Here is a 24,976-nt window from a genome sequence, read left to right as displayed (position 1 = left end):
TGTCTGGGATGCCGTTGGTTGCCTGCGACAGGGGAAACTGAAGCAGGCGTGCGATCTGCTTCCTGTCCACCACGGCAAGATGCTGTTCCTTCGCAAGACTTGCAACCCAGCATGATGCCAGTCCACCGGTCTTGACAGGTGAGGAGAACAGCAGCTAGTGCTTCGGTCCCTTAGTATGCATCGGTCCCCAGCTGACTCCAAATCTTCGCAGTCATGGAGTGGACGGCTGAGGAAATGAAGGAGCTGAAGTGTCTCCTCTTCGGCCAGCCTCTGCGGCCAACGAGAGCCCATGACATAAGCCCAATAATGCGCCTCGAATTTGGCGTGTTTGGGATCAACAAAGTCCTCTGCTGCATCTCCGAGTCTTCGCTTCCGACTACCCTTTCCCTACCATCGCAAGAAGGCGCCCGTCGTGGCTGTCACCCGCTTGGTTCTTGCCCGCCTAGCACCAAACTACATCTCCAACTAGCGACCCATATTTTGCTCTCTTCTCTTCTCGTACGCCCATTACACAGCATTCACTCGCTTTTGGACCCTTCCTGATACCGTGTTTCACCTAGACGACATTTCGGCGATTTGGACGTCGATACTAAGCGCTGAGGCTGCATCCTCCTTACTATATGCCAACACCAACCACAGGCGCTAACTCGGCCAATCTGGGACCACTTCGACTGAGGCTCTGTCTCCACAGTCCAACATTTGCTGTTTGCCGGTGACAGCCTGCATAAAAACATCCAGCCTCTGTATGCTTCAGGATTTCTCCGACTTGATTTGATTCCTCGGATTGCATCATCCCTGGTCAACCTCGCCATAATCATACATACGCGCAGGAGGACTAGTTTCAACATTTCACCAAACGCTTGCTATTGCGCACCAATCAGCAAATCGCTTGCTGGCCCATTCTCCGGCTGGACCATACAGAAAGAGCAGGCTAAAACATCCAACTCACCGTTCTGCATGCATTTCTAAATCGGACACCCACGATTGTATGCGACACCTCAGAAGTGACCAGGGCTTAGACGCATACGCGCTTCAACGCCTTAGTCTCTGCTGTTATCAGCTTAGGTTATCCCGACATCATGGCCATGGACAACACCACACTCCACACCTTCCTCTTGTATGTCTACCCCCTCTGTGCCACTCACCCTAAGGCAGTCACTTATTCTTGCATCAAGTCACTGCCCGGCTGCACTGCGCAGTGTAGTTTTACTTGGATCCTGGGACAACTTTTCGCGACCCTATCCATTAGAACTTGACGTACGCGGGGGCCGGAATCTCTGGAAAGGCTGCTTTACCTTTTCTGATATCATCTGCGACGGCGATCTAGACCAGCAAGCACCGAAACGAGACGGGCCTCTGAAGATGGGTGGCACCTACTGGTACTACGTAAGTCTGCTGTTTTGTTAGATCGGCTCACTGATTGACTCTTTCCAGTACAAACTAGACGAAGATGAGGAATGCCACAACCCATCTGAGGAATCAACGACTTTTTGTCCTCTACTGCCTGGACAGCGCCTCAACGTCTTGGATGTACCTCGCGAGGGGCACAGCCGTAGCATCTCTGATACCTCTTCCGCGTTCACCCGGGACCCCAAAGATAGGTATCTTACGCCAGTGCCCCCTGCAAGCCTAAGACCTTTACCATCCCCAAGAACTAGGTCTAGCGAAGAGTCACATGTCATGCCCCTTCCGTCACCTTGGACTCCAAAATCGGCGACGCATCCCCCGGCGGACGGCTTCCTGTCCCCGCATGTAGTGCGCCATGCTCGAAGTGCATCAGCATCGCCTTATCTGCCGTCGACACCTATCTTTCCCGACTTCAAGCTCTTGAAAGAGAAGCTTGCATCGAAACGATCCGCATCGAGAAATCGCAGTGCATCGAAGACCAGAGAGCTAGACATCAGTGCGCCGGTGCTCGTCAGTGGGGGAGAGGAACTCAATCTCATTCCATTATCAGTCTACCGACCCTCGTTTGAATCCATCAGAGAAGGGGAGACTGCGGCACCGCGCTCAGTGCCAAACATCCGAAAAGAATTCTCCCCACTGACATCGCATCCTGTGGATCCTATCCATGATTCACCCTTTGGGCCTGCCGAACTACCCACTGTCGATGAGCGCCCTGTCAGGCGACGTCGCTCACATGTACCTTCAACTGTCATCACGAGCGAATTCAAGGTCGAGCAAAGCCGTGTCCGTGCTAACTCCGCCGATACGAGGCGAACCCAACATTACCTATTTTCTAATGCTCCCTGGCTATCCTCGCCGAAGTTCCAGCAAGAGTTTGAAATTAAGGATCGAGTAGTGGAAGACGACACCCCTTCAGCTCCTATACTATCACGACCGTCGACCTTTTTCGGTGCATCTGCTTCGGATGAGCGACCTACATCGAGCCATGGCGGCGTTCATAGCACGAACCTTCGGCAGTCACCGTTCGACAAAGAGCTCCCAGCACTTCCTCGTTACCTGATACCCGCACCACTCTATGCATGCAACGAAGCGTCAATCAGCGAAATACCAGCCAACGAACTGGAAGATGAATTCGAAGAAGCCGACGACGACGAACGCCTCGACCACTTCAGCGTGCAATTCCAAGAAAAGGCTCGTAGTCACTTCTCTACATGGAGTAACGACTCTATCGGCTACAACTCCCCAACGTCTTCTAACGAAGACGATGAAGCCGTCCTCTCGCCAACATTCAGCTCTCTCACCAGCAATGACAGTGACATGGAACCTCCTCAAGGCCTCTTGATTCGCTACTCCTATGCCTCACCCCGACAAGTACGATCTGAGGCCTCGAAACACATGTCCACTGTCCCCGAAATCCAGAACATCGACAACAACTACAACGATACTTCTTCCAATGATGATGATGATGAAGAAGACGACCGTCAATCTTCCTACCGTCTCTCGACCCCACCGCAACTTAATGAACTCCGCATCTCAACCTTTGGGTCCGATCTCTTCAAAGTCGAGACTACGGGGCAGCATTCGGATGCGGTCTCGTCGCGGCGGTCGTCGCGGCGCCAAGCTGCTTGTTTCGGACTCGGTTTCCAGTACAGTCTGCCTGAGCAGGATGTTGGAAGTAAGACTACCATTGAAGAGTCTATCAGAGGTGGTGGGCGTCTTGAGCCGACGGTCAGCGTGCGGAGAAATAGGGAGTCGAGTGGTGTGCATGCGCTCATAGAAGATTTCGCTTTTTTGGGTGATGCCGTTATCTGAGGATACACTTACTTCGATTTCCCTATCCATGCCTTTCAGTACGCTGGCCGCAATTGTTTACTGTCGCATATTTCGCTTCATCGCCTTCTTACGTTTTACGGCCGCATAGATCTCTTCCGGTTTTCAATTGCCTTTCGATGTACAGCATTTGACTTTGTTTTTTACATTTGCCCTTACCGCTTCAGATACCAACGACGCGATATTTAGCGACATAGCAGCGCAGAACAGGAGGGAGATTGACTTGGTCGACTATATACCACACACTCATGCACATACATGTTCGTGCCGCATTTACCCTATGAGGATGCAGGAGATATGGGGACAAGGTGAATATGTAGATTCAAAGTCATGTTTTTCTGAAAATGTAATGATAGGCAGCTTTCCTAGCATGTTACCTTTCAGGTAGTAGTTTTACAGAATTAGCGAGAACATATAACAGTATTCGACCTCATTTGCAGCAATGTCTCATTCATGGTAGCGTTCAAGTCAAAGTTGGTAGGTGAGCATAAAGACAAACGCATGACGTGAAGAGCACAAATGGGTGTGATCTGTCTCATTCGGTTTTGTCTATCTGAACAAACCTTTCCAGGAGTAGGCCTCCGTGTCAAGGTGGCCTGAACGTCTTGCGCGAACGACTGCATCTGAACCCCTCTCTACGCACGACGATTGTGTTTATGAGATGGTGTAGTTCTCGGCAACGGACTTGACATCTTTGGAGAAGCTGATATCTTGGCCCATGGCAAGCAGGGTTACAGAAGACACCTGTGACGTTGATTAGCTTCGGATGTCTCGTGGAGCAGGATTGAGAATGACTTACGTCAACATCTACAAATGGTGTAGTCTTGCTGAATCGTACGTTCATAGGGAAGAACTCTGAGTCACTGCCGGCTTGTGCCTCGAATTCGAAGCTGCCCGAGCTGTTCGCATCGTCTACGGCACCAATGTTCCACTCAATACTATCGCCGCTGACCTCATATACAGCGTCGAAACTCGAAACGTTGGGCTCGTCGGTCTGGTATGGAATAGTGACGGTGACATCCTTCAGTGAGTCACCACCAGTAAGCTCATACTCGACAGTGATGTTGTACATGTTGCCCGAATCTTCGACCCAAACGCGAAAGGTAATGGGCGGATCGGAAATGTCGTCAGGCCGTGGTGCCAGCTTCCACTTCATGACGCCAATACCCATGTTGGAGGGGAAACCCTTGCTTGTGTCGGCCAGCTGAATGACCTTGTCGTTTCTGAAGACGGTCTTGTCGACCTTGGGATGTGTCATCAACTGTGCGCCGCGAGTATCGCCGGTAGCCAGATCGAGCTTGACTTGCGTGAAAGACGGATCGGTAATCTTGAGTTGCATCTCGCCCTTGACTTCGAAGGACTTGAGGAGACCCTCGCGGTCCAGCCGGGCGGAGATGGTCTCATTGGTGGTGATGTGTACGGCCTCGCGGTCGGTCGAGGTAGACTGGCGAGCGCTTGCTGGAGCGACGGCGGCAGGGGCAGAGGGCTTGGGTGCGACGAGGGGTTCCTCTTCCGCCGGCACCAGTTCGCCAGTGACTTGCTCGTACATGTTGTTGGTCTTGTTCTTCTTGCCGAGCTGCATGCCCTTCTTGCCCAGCGCCAATGGCTTGCTAGTAGCCTTCTTCTTCTCCGCCTCGTAACTGTCATACGTATCCGCAACATTGGTCGTGGGTACGCTGGGCGTGAATGCTGGATACGAAGGCGAGCGGCCGCCCATGCCGCCGCCCATGCCACTGCCCATGCCGCCTCCCATGCCTCCGCCTGCTCGCTGCGATCTTGACATCTCCTTCCTCTGCATCTCGAGCTGCTTGGCCCTGCGCTTGCGCTCTTCCGAAGCCTCGAGCTCCTTATTCCGTGCGATGATCTCTTGAATGCGTTCCTCGTGCGATTCCATGTCCAAGAAGGTCTTGATCTGGCTCATTGTCAAGTTCTCCCGGTATCCCAGGGTGACAATCTCGTCAAAGGCTGTCAGAAGCTCAAAGGCATTCTTCTGGATCTCGCGCTCGTCGAGAGACTTGCATATCGAAGAGACGACCTGGGCGAAGAGGTGCAGCGAGTTGATGTCTTGCAGGATGTTGGACTGCAAGTTGGTGATCAAGACCATGTAGAGTTCGTCGAGGGGCTGGTATACGTAGCGCACATTGTCCTGTTCGCACGTCGTGTGTTGGGTTCCGCTGTCGGCGAGCTTGGGGAAGGATGCGAGGAGGGCTTCGATGCGGGAGCGCTGCATCTCACGGAATTGGCGGGAGACGACCGCCTTGCCGCCTCGTGTGCATATTGAAGCTGCGAGGACCACCTGGCTTCGTCAGCTTGGTGTCGGTGGAGGGACAGGCGAGCAATTGTCTCTCGTGCAGGCTCATACCATGGTTTCTAGGCTTCACTGCGGTGGCTAGTGGGGTTCGGCAGTGTTGTTTAGAGTGTCGTGACTTGGTGTACAATGTCCTGGGCGTGATTGAGGCCGCGTTGTCGAGCGTGGAGGGGAATATTATCCGACGGGGAGTTTCTCAGCAACACCAATGCGCCCTTGTTTCGAGTGCAAAAGAGGGTAGAAGCAGAGATGCGATGGCAGAAACAACAAGGCGCGGTCAAGTAAGTGCATGCAACAAGAAACCCAAGCTGGACAAGGAACAACTGTTCCCAGCCCGACTGCACCAGTCGCAACACCTGGAGGTTCCAAAGTGGACACCTGTAGTCACGTGCAGCTTGCGTCTGCCTAGCGTCAATCCATCCCCCCATTGAAGCAGCCTGCAGCCAGCACTTTCCCCTCTTAGCGCCAACACCACCGTGCTTCCTTTGTCCAATTTCCAGCCAAACTGCCTCATCCTCACCCTCACCCTCACCCTCACCGTCCACAGGCTCCCGCCATAGCAGACTCGCCCAAGAACACACGGCCATGCGCTTCTAGCTCCTCTGCAACGTTGCGCACCGATTGCAAACAATAGTCCGCTGCAACGCCACTCTGTGATTCGCGCCAACGTGTGACGCGCTTCTCTCACTCCTTTGTTTTACGCGTCTGGCCCACGAAACCAGCGCCCTCCAACGCTTCATTTGCACCAGATCGCGTACCATGGCGGCCGCAGCGCATACCGTACCGGGCCTAGAGCTGTCGACTGTCGACGACATGGATCTACATTCCGACGACGACGGCGGCCTCGACTTCAACGACGGTGACATCGAGTTGGATCTCGACCCCCCGCCTTCTCACGTGCACGATGACGAGATGTCTATGAACGATGCAGCCTCGGCCAATGGATTAGAGGCAGAAGCTGGACTCGGCGAGCAAGACGACTTCATGGTTGATCAAGAGGATGTGATTGAAGAGGATTACAGCTACCACGAGGACGACGGCGTCATAGTCGTTGACCAGCCTGAGCCGCCCACCTCACAGCCTGTACCCGTCAATTCTCCGCCTAACCCAGTCAACCTCCCACCGGTTCAGACCAATGAGTCGAATCAAGATGACGACCTTATCGACTATTCCGAAGAAGAGGGCGATGACTACCACAACCCGGAGCTTCGCTCGCCGTGGCTGCGACAAGAAAGCTACCATTCGGAAGCTCAAGATGAACAGACTAAGGACATGACTGAACAACAAGACGAGATACCCGCTGACTTGCAAGCTTTACTCTCGATGCCTGCAAACACAAAGTCGCCCAGCCTACCCGTGCAAGCTGGGAGCCTGGTTGATCACAGCTCATATGACCAAGCGGCAGACGAACGCGTACACTCGCCCCTCCCACAAGCTGTCGATGATGATGATGAAGAAGGTGGCCAGAACGATGACGGCGACGGCGACGGCGACGGCGGTGTCATGCTGCCAGGTCAGGGAGAACACGCAGACGACGAGACACAGAACCATGATTCGGCGCATCCAAGCTATGACCAAGAAGCCAGTTTCGAGGGCAACAAGGACCAAGACCCAGAGTCGTTTGATTTTCCATCTGTTACCGTCAACTACCAAGGCCAAGAGATATGGCTCTTCAAACAACACGACTACGACAACAGTGGAGAGTGGCTCATCCAAGACACCTCGCTTGCAAAGGCTAGCTTGTCAGATCTTTTTCAAGCATGCCGTCTATCTCTTGGTGAAGATGTGTCGGGCGAAACAGAAATTGGCTTCAAATTTGAGCATCTACAGAACCTGGAGATCTTTGAGGACAACACAGCATGCGTGGCTGTTTCCCTTGAACGTCTCGTAGGATACTACCATGCATTACACGCACAAGATGGCAATGATGCACCAGACTCGTTCTATATCTCCTTGATGTTTCGACCGCGTTTCGCTACTTTACTCTCAGACATTGCAAAATATGCCGATCAAGGAAGCGGTTATACCGCTTTTGAAGCTGCTGTGATCGCTGGCGAGACACACTTCGCTGGCATGATTGGTGGGGCTTCGAGCGATGAGCCCACTGAATGGGGCGCCCAGGAACAAGAGCAGGAATTTGATGAGCAGCAAGTAGAGCAAGAGAATGCCGAGGCGCCAGAGTTTGCGAATGGAGAAGCGCAGCCACAAGAATACAATGACGAAGGTGGCCGGGGCGAAGAAGAGAGCAACCAAGAGACCCGAGAGGATGAGGGAGTGGAGGTGCATGGGGACGAACACACTCCAGCCGAGCATGATTCTTATCACTCGCCCGATCACAGTGAAGAGAAGCGTGAGCCATACACTTACGAGGAAGAGAGTGTCAAGGACACAAAAGAGGAAGAGGTCGAAGTGGAGCATTCATCTCATGAGGAGCAGGAGCCGACTGCTGACGAAGACCACAATTCGCAAGCTGCTAATTCTATTGACATTTTCGCAAACCCTCAGGGAGAAGTAGACCAACCCAACCAGGAAAGTCCAAAACCAAGTGAGGAGACCGATGCTGAGGCAGAGGCTCGCCGCTTGCAAGAGCAGGAAGACTTCGTTGACTACAGCGACGACGAAGATGAGCCTGCCGTAAACACCAAGGCAGCTGAAGGAGTACCCGCTACTGATCTCTCACCCTCGTCTGCGACGGTCCAAGGCGACGAATCTGTCAACGCAGATGAACACGGATCCGTCGCGGGCTCTACCGGCCACAGTGACAAGGCCAGTGATAAGGCCAGCGAGAACGACGAGGCACTTAATGAGGAACCCCGCGTCGAAGTGGAAAATGATGAGCCCGAAAGTAATGACAGCAACGAAGCATCGTTCCAGGACGGTGTTCAAATCGTCGACGAACATGAATCATTCCAGGATCTTCACGCTGCTGCAACAGATGAACATGCTACAGACGCATATGATGGCGACATTAACCAAGACTTCGCCAACTATGAGTACCAAGACTTTGATGGACAGCCAGAGTTGGACTTCATGAACGGAGAAGAATTCAACACTGCCGGTGCCGAAACAGCGGACGGTAACGATTTGGCTGGTACAAACGACGTCCTGGATCTAGAAAACAATCCCGAGTGGGATGCCGACCAGGAACTGGCCCAAGGAGATCCGGAGAAGACAGCAAATGCACATGATCACGCCGATACCCAAGATGAAGAGGACGGTGTGGCTGGACAAACTTCGTACGCAACGTCTTCGGCTGCAGATCCTGCGACGGCCTCGTCTAGCAATGCCCAAGAAGTATCCCCCCAGGGACAAAAGCGATCTATCGACGAGGCTGGACATGGAGAGGATATTGCACCTGACTCGATAGGTATGCTCCTCTCTTCAACACGCAAGCGAGACTCGGGCGCTGACTATTTTGTTCCAGACGTCAAGCGCACCAGAGTGTGAAGGCCCACCGTCCTCTGAGTTTACGGGCTCTTCGACCATACTAACAAGCAGTTTCTCGTGCGCCTTTTGTTCGATTCACTACGCCTTTGAACTAATATGATGTATACTAACCACAGGTCCGACCATGCAGCGCGCGCCACCGGATACCAAATCTTGCTAAGCAACATGGCCCCAAAAAGGTAAGAGAGTGTATCCGTACGCGGTTTCTTTTTGTTACACCCTGCCACTACAGCGGTTGCCGCTTTCAGCATTGTTTTCTTCTTCTGGGCAAACGTTTGGAGTACGCGGAGATCAGGATAATACGTCTTGGAGTGGACTGAGGATTGGGTGGTGTGGAAGGTGTAATTTTAACGGATTCCGAGCCATATACCCAGTGCGTTGAGTTCGATTTCAGCCTATACTGAAGGGACTTGAAGCACGATCAACTCTGAAGGGAAGGGTCAATCGAAAAGTTTGTCGTAAACAACGATCTTGGGGTATACCTCCGACAGGGGACGACTCGCCAGCCTTACGTGACGATGATTAAGTACGACGACGTAGCAGTAGCTCGTTTGAGACCAATAGCAGAGGGACGGCGATGGAGCTTGGATTTGACGTTGTGGGGAAGAGGTTACGAAGCATGCTATTTCGGTTGCACTAAGCAGATGGGTACGAGGCGCAGCTGGAGAAGAAAGTATTGGGAAAACCTTGACACCGAATAGGGCTGTTCCTGATGCGACTAGCTTGTAAAAGTCAGGACGAACAGGGCCAAGGCTTGATGGAGAGAGATATTTGCAGTCGGATATTGCACGATGGAATGCCGCGTCTTTGTCTGACGACGTGATCGGCAGGCTCTAACCCTAGCGGCTGCGAGGCGTCGACGACGGGGACAGGGGAAGCTAAAAAAGGTGTCGTGCGCCCCTGCGTAAGACGCAAGCCGCAGCCCGGCCGTGAAACCTTGGGATGTGGCCTGGCACTGGCGAGACGGACGCGGCACGCCACTCTGTTAGGAAAAACCAAGAGTTTATCGATAGGTGAGGGCACATGTAGTTGAAGTAACTTGCCGTCCTTGTTGAATCACCACACCGGCCATCGCTAGTATCTTGTCTGACTGAATCGTGCTGTCGTCACGAGGTTCCCCGCGCTCGCTTGCTCTCCTCGTCTTCGGTCTACCCACCTTTGGCTGCAGTCACTCGATCCATCCTTGGCCCGGCACAGGAACAGCGTTTGGTGAAACGCGCATCGCTTCTTGCGCAAGCATCCCCAACCTACGACCTATCCCGTCGCGTCTTCCAACGCACCTGCATTCTATATCCCTATCTGTCCTCCATCGCAGTCGGTCGTTGAGTCAACACGGCGCTTGCGCATCGTCGTTCCTTCCTCGTGTAGCATCATCCATCGCTCCTTCCTTGTGCAGGCCACGCTATCGATAACCCCCAGTCCGCGCAAGCCATCGCCATCGCCATCGCCATCGCCAACGTCAACAGGCACGCACTAGCTTCACACCCCCCCCCCCCCCACGACTGTCGCCGCCGCCCGCCCACATTCACAACGACACGTATATTGTCATCACCTGGCCGCAAACAACCACGACGGGTCGCATAGACCTACACACACCGGCACCATGGTCGAAGACAAGTACGTAGCGCCAAGAGACGGCCTGCTGCACGCTGCATGCGAACCCCGACGACTGACGATAAGGACAGATATATTGGTCTCATGCTGGCCGTGAGCTCGTCACTGGCGATTGGAGCGAGTTTTGTCATTACCAAAAAGGGTCTCAATGCCTCAATGGAGAAGCAGGGCTTCAACGGAGACGGCTTTGGCTACCTACAGAACCCCGTGTGGTGGGCCGGCATAACGACGAGTGGGTGCACATGCAAGACTCTGCTGTGCGCGTAACTGACAGCATGCAGTGGTGCTCGGCGAGATATTCAATTTCGCAGCGTATGCCTTTGCGCCTGCCATTCTGGTGACGCCCCTCGGAGCCCTCTCAGTCCTCATCGGCGCCGTCCTCGGCTCATACTTCCTCGACGAACAATTGGGACTCCTAGGCAAGATTGGCTGCGCGATCTGTCTCATCGGATCCGTCATCATCGTACTACATGCGCCGCCAGACAAAGAAGTCGAGTCTGTTGAAGAGATCTTGAATCTTGCGCTCCAGCCAGGTACGTCCTACATGAGCTTCTGGAGTTCACGTCATGACCGAGACTGACACAGCCACTCCAGGCTTCCTTTTCTACTGCGCCTTTTGTGTCGTCTTCTGCATCTTTATGATCTACAAGATTGCGCCCAAATACGGTCGCAAGAACCCGCTCATTTACCTTTCCATTTGTTCGACAGCCGGCTCCGTTTCCATCATGTTCATCAAGGCCTTTGGCATTGCTCTGAAGATGACATTTGCCGGAAACAACCAGTTCACACACCCTTCGACATACGTCTTCGTAATCCTCGTCGTTGGCTGCATTCTCACGCAGATGAACTACTTCAACAAGGCCCTGAGCCAATTCTCGACAAACATGTACGTTTAGGACGCCTAGGCGCCCACCAGCGACTGCTAACTTCTGCTTTCAGTGTCAATCCCCTCTACTACGTCATGTTCACAACCTGTACCCTCGTCGCTTCCTGCCTCCTGTTCCAAGGCTTCAACACTACATCTGCAGTCAACACCATCTCCCTGCTCTGCGGCTTCCTCATCATCTTCTCCGGCGTATACCTCTTGAATCTCTCGCGCGAGGACCCCAACGGCAGCAGAGCATTTGGCTCGCGTTTCACCGACGGCCCGCCTTCAGATGCCATCTCTGGCTTTCCTACAAGACGCAGTATGCAGGCGCGACGCAGCGAAGAGCTGTTCGAGCGACAATCCGTTGGTGTCAATCGTGACGGCAGATCCAACTATGCTGATGCAGGCGATCGAGGCGCGCTTATGCACGACTACGACGTGGAGAATCAGTTCGAGCTTGGCGATCTGGCTGACAGCGACGACGAGCTGGAAAGTGGCCAGAACACCAAGCGGACGAGCTTCGATGAGGAAGCACGGTTAAATGGAAGACTAAGTGGTGCAGGCCGAGGGCGAGTCCACAAAGAGTCAGTACAGCCGAAGAGGAATTCGTCAGTCCGATAGACCAGGTTATCAGATGATGATCATCGATGTGTACAGGCTTTTGCCTGTCTGACTCCTCTTGGGACCAACGTCGGTCCTCATATCGAGGAAACAACTGGTTTGTGCAATTGCGTTGTTTCGCACCGCGGCGTTTGTGGCATGGGGGCTTAGGGTAGTGGAATTGGCGCCTAGGATTAGGGTGCCGGCCACTTGTACTTGTACTATGATAGGATGATATGTATACCCAGAAGGCACGGAAGAAGGACTGGTATTCTTTCTAGAGCACTCGAATTGCAAATTTTCTTTGTCAATTACATTGATATGTTGGATATATGACATACAATTTATAAAATCGCATTGTATTGCTAATTTGAGTGTACCATGCTAGCACTTGCACGCAGCATTCGTAACTGTGTGTAATGTTGAGCAACGTGATAGCGCGTGAGCGCGCTAGGCAGATCTGGCTTAGAACGCGACTTCTCCATGTGCACAAACAACCCACTCTCTCCAAACACGTAAACTGACATCCGCCACAGCGGCCTTTTGGGGGTCGAGGAACGGCAATTATGGCGACAACAGACCCAGGTCATGGCCGACAATTGCTGCAGCAAGCAGAGAAGATCCTGCTGCATCCAATACACCCACATCTCATTTCGTACTGTCCAACCATGGACCTCATAGCCTTGGTTACCGATGAGGAGAATCTCGATGTCTACCGGATCAACGGTCAAAGAGCATTTGGGTTGAAAAGAAAGAACGAGGATTTGCGCGTCCAAGCGCTACAGTGGGAGTTCAATGGCAAGAGCATCGCTGTCAGTTGGAGTGACGGGAGCACAGACTTGGTTAGTGCCGAGACGGGCAAGATCACGCACAAAGACGTCATGCTGCCGGAGGTTGGGAGAGCTGGTGGTGACACGATAGATGACGAGGCTCCGGTCAGGGTGACGTGTATTGGTTGGGGTTTAAATTTCATCAATGTCGAGACTGTGAAGAAGCGGACAGGGCTGAAACCAAAGAAGGCGAACAACAAAACGTCTGCTAAGACTGCCGTCTTTGGCCATCCTACAACCGAGGAATGGGATGCATTCAAGGACGATACCACGCTGGAGGACTTCCTGCAGCGCCAGCCAGACTTTCAGACATTGGATATTGCGCCCGATCTACCGGACCAGCTTGCTATGATGGATATTGAAGCGCTGCTACCCAAACTTCCTGCAATACCTTTGCCACCAGCGTTACCATTTATGCGCATCTCGCAAGCGGATTCTGGAGCGTTCAGCTCGCAGGCGGAGGCAGACTCACTCCTGCATTCGCATCACCTGAAAGATCACAATTCCGTCGACATGTTCATTCGAATGACTGACCGCGGAACGGTCCATCCTTCTATCTACGATTCGCTGGAAACAGTAAACGTCCAGCTACCCGGAGCTTGGAACATTTCGAGCACACCCTTACTTCATACAAGCCACCCGTACAGTTGCACGCATAGCCTCCTCATGCAAACAACATCCGCTGCCTCACCCCAAAAGAAGAGCATCGCCTACATTCCGCTAACATTGAACTTCATCCCCTTGGCTGGTGTCTACCTTCATCTCATCGCAGCAAAGACATCACAGCTCCAAAACCTCCTGCTTTACATCACACAGACCCTTCAACGCATCCGCGCCTTCTTCAAGCACGCTCAAGATCTCCCCCGCAAATTCATGATGAATATCAGCGAAACGCTCGAGGAGAAGGAACTAGGCGACCTCGTCACGAACCTGTTTCACACAGCATGCACGGGAAACTGTAACCCAGTCCTCAAAGAATGGCTCGTTGATGAACTCGCAGAGGCAGGACATAAACGCTGGGACAATACTGTTACGACATCCTTCACGACGCTTCTAGCGCTTCTGCATGAAAATCTCATCCCGGCACTCGATCGCTGTTCCATCGTGATCTCGCGCCTGCGCGGTCTTGCACAATTCCACGATCAAGAATGGATATTCAGTGGGCCCATGGGTGAATTCTCCGCGCTGTTGGAGACGTTGAAGAACATGCGGTTGCTCGCTCATACGGCTATGTTGTATGCATCAGAGGAGAAGAGGCAATTCCACCACTTCAGTAAATGGCTGAGATTCACCATCGACTATGAAGCTACGGAGCCGGACTCGCAGTCTCGAGCTGAGATGGAACAGCGAGATCCGGGCGTTGACGTTTCGCAGGTGTTGGCGTACATCCAGTATGGACTTACCAAGTCTGATGTTGCGCCATTCTTTAGGCCAGAGGCGCAACTGGATCCAAAGGCCAAGGGAAGAGAGGCAGCGAGCTACGAAGATACGAAAAAGGCTGTCGAGTTGTTGAAGGAGGGTGCGACATTCAAAGAAGAGGCACTGTGTTTAGAACATGTACTTGGGCATCTGAGTACAGGGGTCATGGGCCTGTTGAAGCAGGTTAGTAAATGGCAGGAAGCGAACATACAGATGAACTCTGGTGTTGTTCTCGAAGATCTTGGGGAGACGGATGAAATAAGTATACTGCACATGAGGATGGTGTTTGAGGTAGGCCTTGTTTCCATTTTGAAGAACAATGATGATTCACATATGCTAACGTATCACTATACAGCCATCAACGTCCTCAGACAGCATGAGCACATACATTGCACTCTCACCCCTGTCGTCACCCACCACGCTGTATATCCACCGCTTGTCAAACACACAAAGTACATCCAATGTACGCAAGGATATACAAGCCTATGCCATCTCGACCCTCGACTTCTCCCCCGCTTCTATGTCTACCAAAGACATCAAGATCCTAGACGCGAAATTCGCAGACGACTCTTCCCTTCTTGTCCTCCTACGAGTCCCATTGGAAGAGAAAACCATGTCGAACGTTATCATTTCTCTACCATATACGCCCAACACCAATGACATGTCTCACGAACACCCTATCATCACTTACAATCCACTTCCACACGCATCGGTACAGCAGCATCTCCTTCCACAGGGCACGCCGCCATCTTCACCATCGCGTAACAACATAGCCATAACGCGTGAGATGATCGAGAAGCACACGAGACATGTCTTTGAAGGCCGGTTCACACCACTGAGGTTAGAAGTCAATGGCAGGAAAGGTAGGAGGGTGATTATGGTGTTGGGGAGCGATAGGAAACATTACAGAGTGCTGGATATGGACTTTAGGATGAAAAGGGACAAGGACGGCAGAGACGATGGTAGTTGGATTGGCAGTGAAAGTGAAGCCGAAGACAGAGATGGCGATGTCAGTATGGGTGGAGCATAGGTGCTTTCAACATGTTATAGCAGAATGCAATCACAGCACGGGAATCATAGAGGACAAGTGTCAGAAGTTCAGATCAGATACATTTTTCGGAATCACATTCCCTAAAGGACCTATCATGCATGCAAGCCATAGTAGAAGAAAGCCTAGCTTGCCGAGAAGTTTCCATTTCGTTATAACGCCCGGCCACCCGCATGTAGAGGTATGGAGAGAATAACCGACCGCATCTTTGTCGTTCCTATCGTAGACCAACGCCACCAGATCACAAAGCACCACTCTAGTCCTTTGTCTTCTGGGTACCACGGAGCAGACCTGTCCTCCGCGCGGCGATGAGACCGGCCTTTTGACCCTGGGTGGCGTACCGGGAGATGGTCGAGGCTTTACCGATATGCTGGTGGTTACCACCACCGTGAGGATGGTCGACGGGGTTCATGGCAACACCACGAGTCCTGGGCCAGCTGTTGCGCTTGGCAGCGAACTATCGTGTGTTAGCAATGCTCTTCTGAGCACATGGTGATTGTGCATACCTTGTGCTTGGCACGCGACGCCTTCATGAGAGGCTTGTCTGTGCGGCCACCACCAGCGACGATACCGACCATACCACGGCACGAGCTGGGGAGGACCTTCTTGGCACCAGATGGGAGCTTGACACGGGTCTTGCCCTCATCGGGGTTGTGGCCGATGACGGTAACGTAGTTACCAGAGGTACGGCCGAGCGCGCCACGGTCACCGTTCTTGTCTTCGACGTTGGTGAGAACAGTACCTTCGGGGACGGAAGCGAGGGGGAGGACGTTGCCGATGGTGAGCGCAGCGTTCTTTCCGGCGTAGATGAACTTTGCCATGTTAGATCTTGTGCCATGTCCAGCAGCCCAGAATGCGCCAACTAACCTGGCCAGTGTACATGCCCTCGTTGGCGATGAAGGTCTCGGTGTTGAGCTTGAACTTGTAGGGGTTGCGGAAGGTGACCCTGGCGAGGGGAGCGCCTGTGGACAGAATTGTTAGAAAATGGCGCCAGAGCCCAATTCTCGCACTGGGTACTCACCACGACCAGAGTCGTGGACAATCTCCTTTACGACACCCCGGATGTATCCATTGCGCTCAGCCTGCACCCATTAGCCCTCTGTTCCCAGTGTGTGTGTGTGTGTGTCCAATTTCGCGGATTGCGCGGGCGGCGAACGTACGAAGTCGAGCGTGCGGAACTGGGCGGGGTTCTTGTTCAGGCGGGTGTTGGCCGTGAAGATAGAGCCGCGACCCTTACGTTGGTTGCGAATGACCCTACCCATGACGACGGTGTTGATGTGAGTTGGATGTCGGTCGTTGGAGTTCGCAGGACAGAGGAATATGGTCAGTCGCTTAGCGAGACACAATTTCGAACGTGTGAGGCGCTAGCCGTTTGCGGTCTAGCGCACGCGCCCCGAACTCGAGACAGCAGTCGGGGAAGGACAACCACGCCGTCATCAGCACGATCAAAAACTGCAGGTGTGTCTCGGCACTCGGCGCCAGCTTTCGTGTCTTTTGCTCTTTCCTACATTCGCTTCCACTTCGACTTCCCCTGCGACAGATGGCCACTTTGTTGTACATCACACCACGCTCAAACTCCTCGCTTGAAAGTCAGTTTCCTTTACCCCGTCCCCAGCTGGACTCAAGGCCCTTCGTCTCGCAGTGGTTAAGAACTCTCTCGTTCCGCTCGTCGAAACAGACACCGAGTCACGTGTAGCAATCAAATGTTGTTTCGCTGTCTGTCCTCAGGACAGCAGAACCAGGAAAGTTGTTTCTATGTAAAAGTGCAATATCTACATGCAAGGGACATGTCAAGACCCCTCAAAGGGGACTGAGATCGAAAGAAATGAAGAAAACCAAGTATCTACAGCAAGAAACCATCAACAACCACACATGTTCCTCCTCAAGTCGACCACTGCATTGCGCCCGCAGACAATCCCCTTGTCATCGGCACCCAGCGCCTCATCTCGTGGCGGAGAATCTACGAGCCAGTGATGGTGTACTGAGACTTTCCAGCGGCGTTGCCCCAGCCCTCAGTAGCAAGAGTCTGGTAGTTGTGCTGACCCAAGTTCATGCCGAGCTTGGCCCAAGCGTCAAAGTGGCACTTGGTGGTGACAGTGCCGCTGCCGGGCCTCTTGTTAACACGGTTGCTGATGTACTGAGTGAATGTGGTCGTGCCCTGGATAGAAGGCTGGTTGACCTGCGTGTGCTTCCAGATGTCGTAAACGGAGCCGTCGCAAGTCACCTGGCCCATCTTGGTACCCTGGGCAGAACCAGCGCCGTTAGAGGTGTACTCCTGGATATAGTATTCGATCAAGGGGCCGGTCGTCCAGCCGTAAACGGAGACGAGGACAGTTCCGGCCGAAGGAGAGGTAGAACCCTGAAAGTTGATTTTGCGGGTGGTGCCCTTGGTCCAGCCCTTTCCTACGACGAAATCGCCGGCGTTGGAGAAGTTGACTGAGTAGCCATTGTTGGTGGGAGAGAACTGAACGTTGCCAGAAGTCTTGTAGTTCTGGTTGTAGTCCTGACGGGCGGCAAGGGCCTTGCCTCCAAGCTCGAAGTCAGGGACATCGGCAGTGGGTGCAGCGTAGGCAGAGCCAGCGATGGCGCTGAGGCCGAGGACGAGAGAGCTAAAGGCAACCATGTTGAAGAAAGCAGAGTGGTAGAAAAGAATGTCAATTGATAAGAGAAGAGAGTGGAAGTGAACGATGCTTGTGTAGATGAGATGAGCAGCTTGGTGGTGAGCTTATTCGTCCTTCCAAGTCTTTGGTCTATATACAACGGAACGGTTAAAAGGCTCTTCGCACATGGCACCAAACATATTGCGATTGTTTCAAGGCCCATCGCCGAAGCCTTGCCACTGCTTCCCTGTGCCCTATCCAGATGTGAACGATGCACCCGCGCCCCGGGGATGAGCGGTCGCTCATTCGGACAGACCTAAGACACCTTGGATCCTCGGACGAATTCCACCAGTAGCGCAAATGAGCAGTGCCCCCGATTAATTAAGCTCCGTCAAGCTACGGTAGATGAGTAAAGTGTTCTGTGGGGAAGCCTACCAGTCGTGCACCGCGGTGCATGGATCGTCATGCTTGTTTCCCTCGGCAAAAGCTTGGATAGGCTTGGATACCCAGGACCCTTCTGCCATGCTAGCCAACATACCGCCGGCTATTATGGCAAGTATTGACGCGTTCCGTTACCACAGCGCGGCTGTGGTCGTTTCTTCCATCACACATGCGGTGTAGAGGAAGGGGCAAATGGATCATGTGTACCTGTGCTGACCCCTTCGAGGCAAATCTTCATGTGGCGTCTTCCGATAGCCCTTTGGGCAAGGCGCATCAATGCGGCCACTAGAGAAGCCGAAGGAGGTGCCGGCGGGAGGATGCGAAAGGTTGATGCGAAAGGTTGATGCGAGCAAGGTCTAGATGACATGAACAATGCTCAGTTCGTACCTAGATAGGTCGCATTGAAGTATTTCGTTTGCGTATTGATTGATGCCTATCTGGATCTGTTGTTGTATCTACATGTTCCGGACGTCTTCCATTGCGACGCTGACACCTAAATAGAAAGTGGTTATGCGATCCACTTTGAGACAAGCCCAAGGCATGAATGGTCTATTTTGTCTCGTTTCTTAGGCATAGTCTTGTGTATGAAACAGCGCCACAGATCGTGACGTTATATACAGGTGTCGCGCCTGCTATTCTTCCGATAATAACGTCAAGGTGGAACGTATGGAACGACTACACAGATCATCTCGACAACGGCCGGAGAACCTAGAAAGTAGTCCGCGGAGCGAAACCAGGGGGATTGCTGGTCTGAGAGCAAGATGGATACAGTGGTACGGGTGAATACATCGGTACAACTGAAACACCACGTATCCGCCTCAGAAACATCCCCTCATCTCCGGTAATGTTCTGGACCTAATACTCACCCGAAATAATCTAAGATGACAAAATCTTTTGTAGACAACGCTACTGTCAGCGAACTGGTGAGCACATGACGACAAGGTACGAGTTTAAGCAGTGTGATCATAGCAGCTCCGCATGAGCAGAAATCTGAATTCCATGGCCTTACTCTTGAGGCCGGTGCGTAATGGCGCCGTGACGCCGATGTGCAAGCCCGATGCATCCGCCGCCAGATATAATGCAGGTATAAGATATGTACAGCGAATAGAAAGCGCAAGTAAGTCGCTTGTCCCCAAGGACCCTCATGTCAGTATAATAGAACAACCCGACTCATGCCTCTATCATCTATCTCCGCGTAGCCTCGATAGCTTTCTCCAAGCCAACGATCCTCAAACTCTTGCCTCGGCCAAGTTTACCGCTCATCAAGCCAGCTGCAGGAATGAGCTTATCATCCCAGTGTCGGAAAAGGACCTTCATATCGCGAGGTACACCTTCTAGTACAACCGTAGTAACGGGCATGAATGGACGGTCTTCCTCTGACACAGCGAGCATGCCATAGGCTTGCGCGAACATGAGGGCAGTGGAGAATGCAGGCGCTTGTGTGCGAGACAAAGGACCAACGATGATATACATCTCGAAAAACGCGTCAAGTACATATACGTTCTCCGGCTCCAGATCCCTCTGAGAGAAAGGCATGATCTCTTTCACTTCGGTCTTGACAACACCTTGCGGTGTCTTGGGTGTAAGCGGCGTCTGCGGCGTCTGTTCAGCAGCGTTCCAAGATGGTCTTCGTAGCAGCGGTGCGAAAAAGGAGCTGCTCACCTGGAGTGCTTGGCCCCATCCTGCCGGCTGGCCAGTCGTTTGTTCAATCTTGTAGAGGCGTACGCGGTACTTGTCGGATGTGGCTTTGTAGCGCCAATGGTCTGCTGAGCGGGGAATGGCAGGGCCCTTTGCTGGGACTTGAGACGGAGGAAATATGTTGTTAAGGAAGCTTGGAGGTTCGGCGCCTTCATCAATCTCGTTGTAGTCGCCAGTAGGCGCGAGGTCCATGCCCATAAGACGTGCACCAGATAGCTCCTCAGCAGAACAGCCGCGACCCTTCCAAAGAAAAACTTTACCAGCCGAGGTGGAGACAAGATAGGGGAAGGCGGAGCATAGACTCTTGAGTGAGAAATCGACTTCGTCAAAAGCAAGGTGCCCAAGATGGCGACGGCCGCAAAGCATAAATTCCTTCGCCGCTGGCTTTGCACCACGTCGTGTGATGACGATACCACCCAGGGCTTCAAAGAAGTTGGGCGTCTCTTGACCTTGGCGGATGACTAGAAGCGTACCCTGATTTTGACGTGCATGGTTCTTTGCAAAGAGTTGTACATCTTCTAGTGTAGGCTCTGCCACACCATTACCAGCCCACAAGTAGACGCTGGTGTGCCTGCCACCCCTTGCGTCATCGTAAACATGCGTGCACAGGTACATCGAATCCTGGAACAGGATATGTTCTTCTTGCGCAGGCACAGGGGTGAGTCTCCCATCACCAGTTACTTCTTGGATCTGCTTGCGCAATGTACGAATCTTCCCTGATGGACCTAGGTCAAGCGGCGGAGATTTTAGTATGTACATGGTATCGATGTTGTCGGGCAGCTGGCCTTCAGTCACAGGGGCTTCATCGAAGAAGTCTGCAAACATTCCTTCATGCTTTGGGAGAGTCGGTGACACAATGGAAGGCTCAGAGAATGGTCTGTTTGCGCTTCCTGGCGGCGACATGGGTGCGTTCTTGGGTAGTTGAGGACTAGATTCTCGTGATCGAGACGCGACGAACCCACCCAGGCTTCCTAAGCTGAAGCCTAGCCCGACAGGTTTTGGCTTCGGTGGCAGAGGCTTGGATTCAGTCGGCGATTGCGAGCTTGACTGTGGTGGATTGGGCAGAGCCTTGGTTTCTGACTCCGATGAGCGAATCAAGCCCGCATCCTTCATTGCAGCCTGTTCGTCTGCTTGCGTAGGGAGTTTGATCGGCGCCTTGACTCTTGCTGGAGCGGGCGATGAAGAAGCTGAGGATCTGCCCCATAGTGTGGTGGCGCTCTTGACCGATGAGAACGTAGTCTTCTCAGGTGAAGACTCCTCCTTCGTTGGCGAGATCTCGACATTGGGTGTTGAGATCTCCCGAAGTGGTGTCGACCGGGGACTCTCTGCTGCTGGCTTGGTAGGTAACGTCGGTAAAGGGCGCGAGAATCGAGAATGAGGTGTGGCTGGGGAAGACGTGGGTGAAGCCGACTTTGGTGATTCGATTTGTTTGGGCAACGATGTCTTCTGCGGCGTGTTGTGCGACCCAGAAACTCGTCTTTCGAACTCCAGAGACGTCGGCTTCTTAGGTATTCCAGGCGAGGACGGCTTCGGTGAGCTGATGGACTCTGGTCGTGGCGAAGGCTTGGGCAAGACCTGCGAATCAGGAACCGTTCGATCTAGTTCCGAGGACTCTGGCTTCTTGGGAGGCTCTGGGGGGGAGGCTTTCGCAAAGGCTCCGGACGAGATGCGCGCTGATTTGGCTGGGGTGGCAGGCTTGTCAGTCGACGACTGTCTGGCTGGCGTCCTGGCTACCGGTCGCTCCTCTGGTGTTCCGTTAGTCTTGGAAGGCTCAGAGCTAGGATAGACATGCTCTAGTTTGGCCAAGGGAGCAACGGTAGCAGTAGGTACCTTCTCTTGAGCCTTTTCTTGAGTCTTCTCCGGTTCGGTAGTCGTAGGTTTCGAGGCCGGTGCCCTTCGCTTCGGTCCGCGCGCACGACCTTTCGTCATGTGTTGCAGCTCCGGGGCGGGTCCGGACTTTTCTTCCTGCGCAGGCCTGGTAGGAGACACGTCTACCTCAGCACTTGATGTAGACTTGTTCATCGCAAGAGGAGGTGGGCCTCGGGCGAGCATGCCAGCTAGTGCAGGATTGAATCGACCCGCGAGCTTGCCAGATATTGCTGGCTCTTTTGTCGTGGAGGCGGGTGCGGGCTGTGCTGGCTTGTCGTTCATGACAGGTCTATTCGCCGCTAAGCTCTTCCTCCTCATCAGAGCTTCCGGTATGGGCTCTGGTTCTTTCGGTGCAACAGCTTTCGGATCACTGTCTGCTCGGTTCAAGACCTTCTTCTTTGCAATAGCCTCTGGCGTCGGAGGCGATGGCTTCGACACGCTGTCCGATCTCTTCAACGCTGAGCCCTCTTCTTGAGCCTTGTCAAAGATGGTAGATTTCCTCTTGATGAGGCTCTCCCTGAACTCATCTTTTCGGACTGTAGGCTTGGGCCCACCGGTTATGTTCAGAGCGCCTTTGCCTCGTGTAATGTTGTCCTTGAGCACGTCCGGCGCAACGTAGTTCTTGGTTTCAGCCTTTCTTAGTCTCCCAAACACGTTCTGCAATTCATTGACCTCTCCTTCCTTCTTTGAATTATCAGGAGGCGGTCGGCGCGGCTTCAGTCCAGCGCGGAAATCTTTCTTGGGTGGCGTTTTCGGCTTCGACACGGGGAGACCACGTCCAGTGTCCTGATTGAATCGTGACGCTACTGGTTTGGACTCTACTGGTGTCGGTGGTTGTTCAGCAGCCGGCGGCGGTGATGCCGACTTGATAGGGATGGGAGCGGTTGCTTCGGTAGTAGCCGGCTCGGGAGCGCCCTTTGTAACTTCCGACTCGGCCGCCGTTGGTGATGCTTCAGCTGCGGGCTTTTGTTCTTCTTTTTTGGTGAACAAGGGCTTTGGTGTCAACGCAGGTGTAAGACTCGGTGACGCTTCTTTGAGGGTCTCCATCTTCTTGGGTTCGGCAGGCTCTTCCTTCTTGGGAGACTCGGGCCTGCGGAGGCCTACAGGCTTCAACTGTATATCTTTTATAGGTGATGTGCGACCCGAACCAGACGGCTCTCCGAACGGGCTGCCCTTGCCCAGGTCCACACTGCTACGCTGTTGCTTGATGCGATTGATTTCTGCCATCCACGCGGGTTGCGCTGGAGCCGATTGCTTCGGCTTGGGCGACTCTGGCCTGCTCAGCGCGCTCTCCAGCCAGGTCGACTTTGTAGGGCTCCACCGCTTCGAGGGGCTCGGGGGCGAGAAATCGTCTTGCAGTGCGTCCTTGTCGCTGAAGGTCGATGCAACCGACTTGGCTCTGCTGTGACGGTGGGGCAGGGCAGGCTTGACGAACTCGTCTTTGGATGCGCTGTCCTTGTCGGCTCCGGTTACGGTCGCATTGCTGTAGCTCGAGGCAGGGCGCGAGGACGAGGGTTCGACGGAGTTGTCTCTAGTCAGGGCGGGTCGCTCAAGGCCGGAGATTGAGCCGTAGACGCTCCCGCGGTTGCTCAAGGTGGAGTTTTGCCTGCTCAGAACTGGCGGTGTCTGCGTGCTCCACCTCTTGCTTACGCTATCGCTTCGCTTGAGCATGGCACTTTGCACGAAGCCGCCCATGCCCTTGGTAGGCGACGCTGATCGCTCCCGTTCGGGCGAGATTCTCCCTTGGGTGGGCGACATGGCGAGGGCGCGTGCGGCACGCTCGCTGTCTCCACCGTCCACGGACGAGTCTGGTTCGGAAGGCGGGGCAAACTTTTGGGAGTCGAGCGTTGGAAGGTGCGACCGTCCCTTGGCGAGAGACTCTGCATCGCCGCCAGAGACGGACGTGCTGGAGGAGAAGCGGTTGCTCATCACGGCGCTGCCTCGCACGGAGCCAGCGCGGGAGCCGGGCGAGCTGGAGCGCATGCTTCCTGCCGGCGGACTGCTCACCTCGGGCTCTACCGTCGACTCGCGCGACATGCCTGGCAGCTGCCGTCTGCCCGACACGGAGCCTGTCTCGGAAGCGGCATCATCCTGGTTTTTCCTGAATGCCGCCGACCCCCTTCCGCCCTCTGCTGACTGCCGGAAGAAGTTTGGATCCTTGGCGCCCAAAGACGCTGCAATGGAGCTTCTGGAAGGGTTTGCCTCGGGCGAGGACGGTGGTTCGGGTGTGTTGCCAGCAGAGGCTCGCTCGGGCGAGCGTGAGGCTACTGACAGCGGCCGGCGCATGCTGCCCGACTTGGGCCTCTGGTTCCACGACAGCGTGCCTGAGCGCCCCAATGCTGCCGCGCTGGTAGCAGGCTTCTTGGGCTCCGTGTCCTCGAGAGTCGCCGTCGTGGGAGAGCTCGTGAGGCGCTGCAGCGATTCGTCGCGTCCCGTGTCTTGAGCGGGAGGGCTCATGGTCGGTGTGGGCGTGCTGGCAGCCTTTTCCTGTACCGCTCGGGGGGTGGCGGTGGCAGAGCGCGGCGATTGGGGAGTATATGGCTTGTCGGGGGAGATGGAACGGGCTCGCTCTGTTTGGGGGGTGGAAAAACATCAGCGTCGTGGACGAGGCCAACGGATAGACAAAAACAAACCTGCTCGCCGCGCTAGTCGCTCGCTGCGTCCCTGTATCAGCTCCTCCTCGAGCTTCTTGACGCGCTCGGCATCCTCGCGGTCTCGTTGGTCGCCTAGTCGTTGGATCCGCTGCACAAACTCGGAAGGATCGATTTCCTTGGTGTCGTCCGACGACATGGTGGTGTGGGCGATGAGAAGGCCAGGCAATCACAGGCCAATGTGCGCTACGGGAGTTATGCGCAAGGGTTGAAGATGCTCGGCAGTGAAATGAATCCCAGGCGGATCCTGAGCTAGACAGTCGTTAATTTGCTTCGACTCGGTTATGTCATGCTTGGCTGCAAATGCTCCCGTGTGTCTCAGACGCAAGGCGGGCGAGCAGACGGC

The 24,976-nt window shown here is 53.9% G+C and overlaps 8 protein-coding genes across 8 annotated transcripts; 4 read left to right on the top strand and 4 right to left on the bottom strand.

Moving 5' to 3' along the window:
* Nucleotides 1–1,079: 1,079 nt before the first annotated feature.
* ACET3X_001293 (uncharacterized protein) lies at nucleotides 1,080–3,219 on the top strand (the record flags this gene model as incomplete). Its single annotated transcript, XM_069446569.1, has 4 exons — nucleotides 1,080–1,117; nucleotides 1,176–1,386; nucleotides 1,435–1,601; nucleotides 1,659–3,219. 4 exons carry the CDS (start codon nucleotides 1,080–1,082, stop codon nucleotides 3,217–3,219), a joined length of 1,977 nt encoding a protein of 658 aa, XP_069311535.1.
* A 672-nt stretch (nucleotides 3,220–3,891) lies between these two features.
* On the bottom strand, nucleotides 3,892–5,602 carry ACET3X_001292 (uncharacterized protein; the record flags this gene model as incomplete). The annotated part of the gene is made up of 3 exons (XM_069446568.1): nucleotides 3,892–3,981; nucleotides 4,037–5,533; nucleotides 5,600–5,602. The coding sequence occupies 3 exons, from the start codon at nucleotides 5,600–5,602 to the stop codon at nucleotides 3,892–3,894; spliced, it is 1,590 nt and encodes a 529-aa protein (XP_069311534.1).
* Nucleotides 5,603–6,304: 702 nt separating this feature from the next.
* ACET3X_001291 (uncharacterized protein) lies at nucleotides 6,305–8,992 on the top strand (the record flags this gene model as incomplete). Its single annotated transcript, XM_069446565.1, has 2 exons — nucleotides 6,305–8,912; nucleotides 8,970–8,992. The coding sequence occupies 2 exons, from the start codon at nucleotides 6,305–6,307 to the stop codon at nucleotides 8,990–8,992; spliced, it is 2,631 nt and encodes an 876-aa protein (XP_069311533.1).
* A 1,050-nt stretch (nucleotides 8,993–10,042) lies between these two features.
* Nucleotides 10,043–12,365, top strand: ACET3X_001290 (uncharacterized protein). Its single transcript, XM_069446564.1, has 5 exons — nucleotides 10,043–10,609; nucleotides 10,678–10,838; nucleotides 10,888–11,139; nucleotides 11,201–11,492; nucleotides 11,546–12,365. The coding sequence occupies exons 1-5, from the start codon at nucleotides 10,596–10,598 to the stop codon at nucleotides 12,093–12,095; spliced, it is 1,269 nt and encodes a 422-aa protein (XP_069311532.1). The 5' UTR covers nucleotides 10,043–10,595; the 3' UTR covers nucleotides 12,096–12,365.
* A 377-nt stretch (nucleotides 12,366–12,742) lies between these two features.
* On the top strand, nucleotides 12,743–15,353 carry ACET3X_001289 (uncharacterized protein; the record flags this gene model as incomplete). The annotated part of the gene is made up of 2 exons (XM_069446563.1): nucleotides 12,743–14,614; nucleotides 14,679–15,353. 2 exons carry the CDS (start codon nucleotides 12,743–12,745, stop codon nucleotides 15,351–15,353), a joined length of 2,547 nt encoding a protein of 848 aa, XP_069311531.1.
* Nucleotides 15,354–15,627: 274 nt separating this feature from the next.
* Nucleotides 15,628–16,633, bottom strand: ACET3X_001288 (60S ribosomal protein uL2; the record flags this gene model as incomplete). Its single annotated transcript, XM_069446562.1, has 5 exons — nucleotides 15,628–15,828; nucleotides 15,878–16,183; nucleotides 16,239–16,333; nucleotides 16,393–16,453; nucleotides 16,532–16,633. 5 exons carry the CDS (start codon nucleotides 16,631–16,633, stop codon nucleotides 15,628–15,630), a joined length of 765 nt encoding a protein of 254 aa, XP_069311530.1.
* Nucleotides 16,634–17,331: 698 nt separating this feature from the next.
* On the bottom strand, nucleotides 17,332–17,994 carry ACET3X_001287 (uncharacterized protein; the record flags this gene model as incomplete). The annotated part of the gene is made up of 1 exon (XM_069446561.1): nucleotides 17,332–17,994. One exon carries the CDS (start codon nucleotides 17,992–17,994, stop codon nucleotides 17,332–17,334), a length of 663 nt encoding a protein of 220 aa, XP_069311529.1.
* A 1,603-nt stretch (nucleotides 17,995–19,597) lies between these two features.
* ACET3X_001286 (uncharacterized protein) lies at nucleotides 19,598–24,769 on the bottom strand (the record flags this gene model as incomplete). The annotated part of the gene is made up of 3 exons (XM_069446560.1): nucleotides 19,598–20,005; nucleotides 20,075–24,549; nucleotides 24,613–24,769. 3 exons carry the CDS (start codon nucleotides 24,767–24,769, stop codon nucleotides 19,598–19,600), a joined length of 5,040 nt encoding a protein of 1,679 aa, XP_069311528.1.
* Nucleotides 24,770–24,976: the final 207 nt, after the last annotated feature.

This window comes from Alternaria dauci, chromosome 1 (genome assembly GCF_042100115.1).
Source record: "Alternaria dauci strain A2016 chromosome 1, whole genome shotgun sequence".
Classification (NCBI taxonomy): domain Eukaryota; kingdom Fungi; phylum Ascomycota; class Dothideomycetes; order Pleosporales; family Pleosporaceae; genus Alternaria; species Alternaria dauci.
This window is presented reverse-complemented; position numbering and strand designations above follow the sequence as displayed.

Bases quoted from the DNA above. Each gene is read 5' to 3' on its own strand.
- ACET3X_001290 (XM_069446564.1), top strand. The intron at 10,839-10,887 runs GTGGGTGCACAT...GACAGCATGCAG, and splicing joins GTGGGCCGGCATAACGACGA to TGGTGCTCGGCGAGATATTC. The intron at 11,140-11,200 runs GTACGTCCTACA...CAGCCACTCCAG, and splicing joins GAATCTTGCGCTCCAGCCAG to GCTTCCTTTTCTACTGCGCC.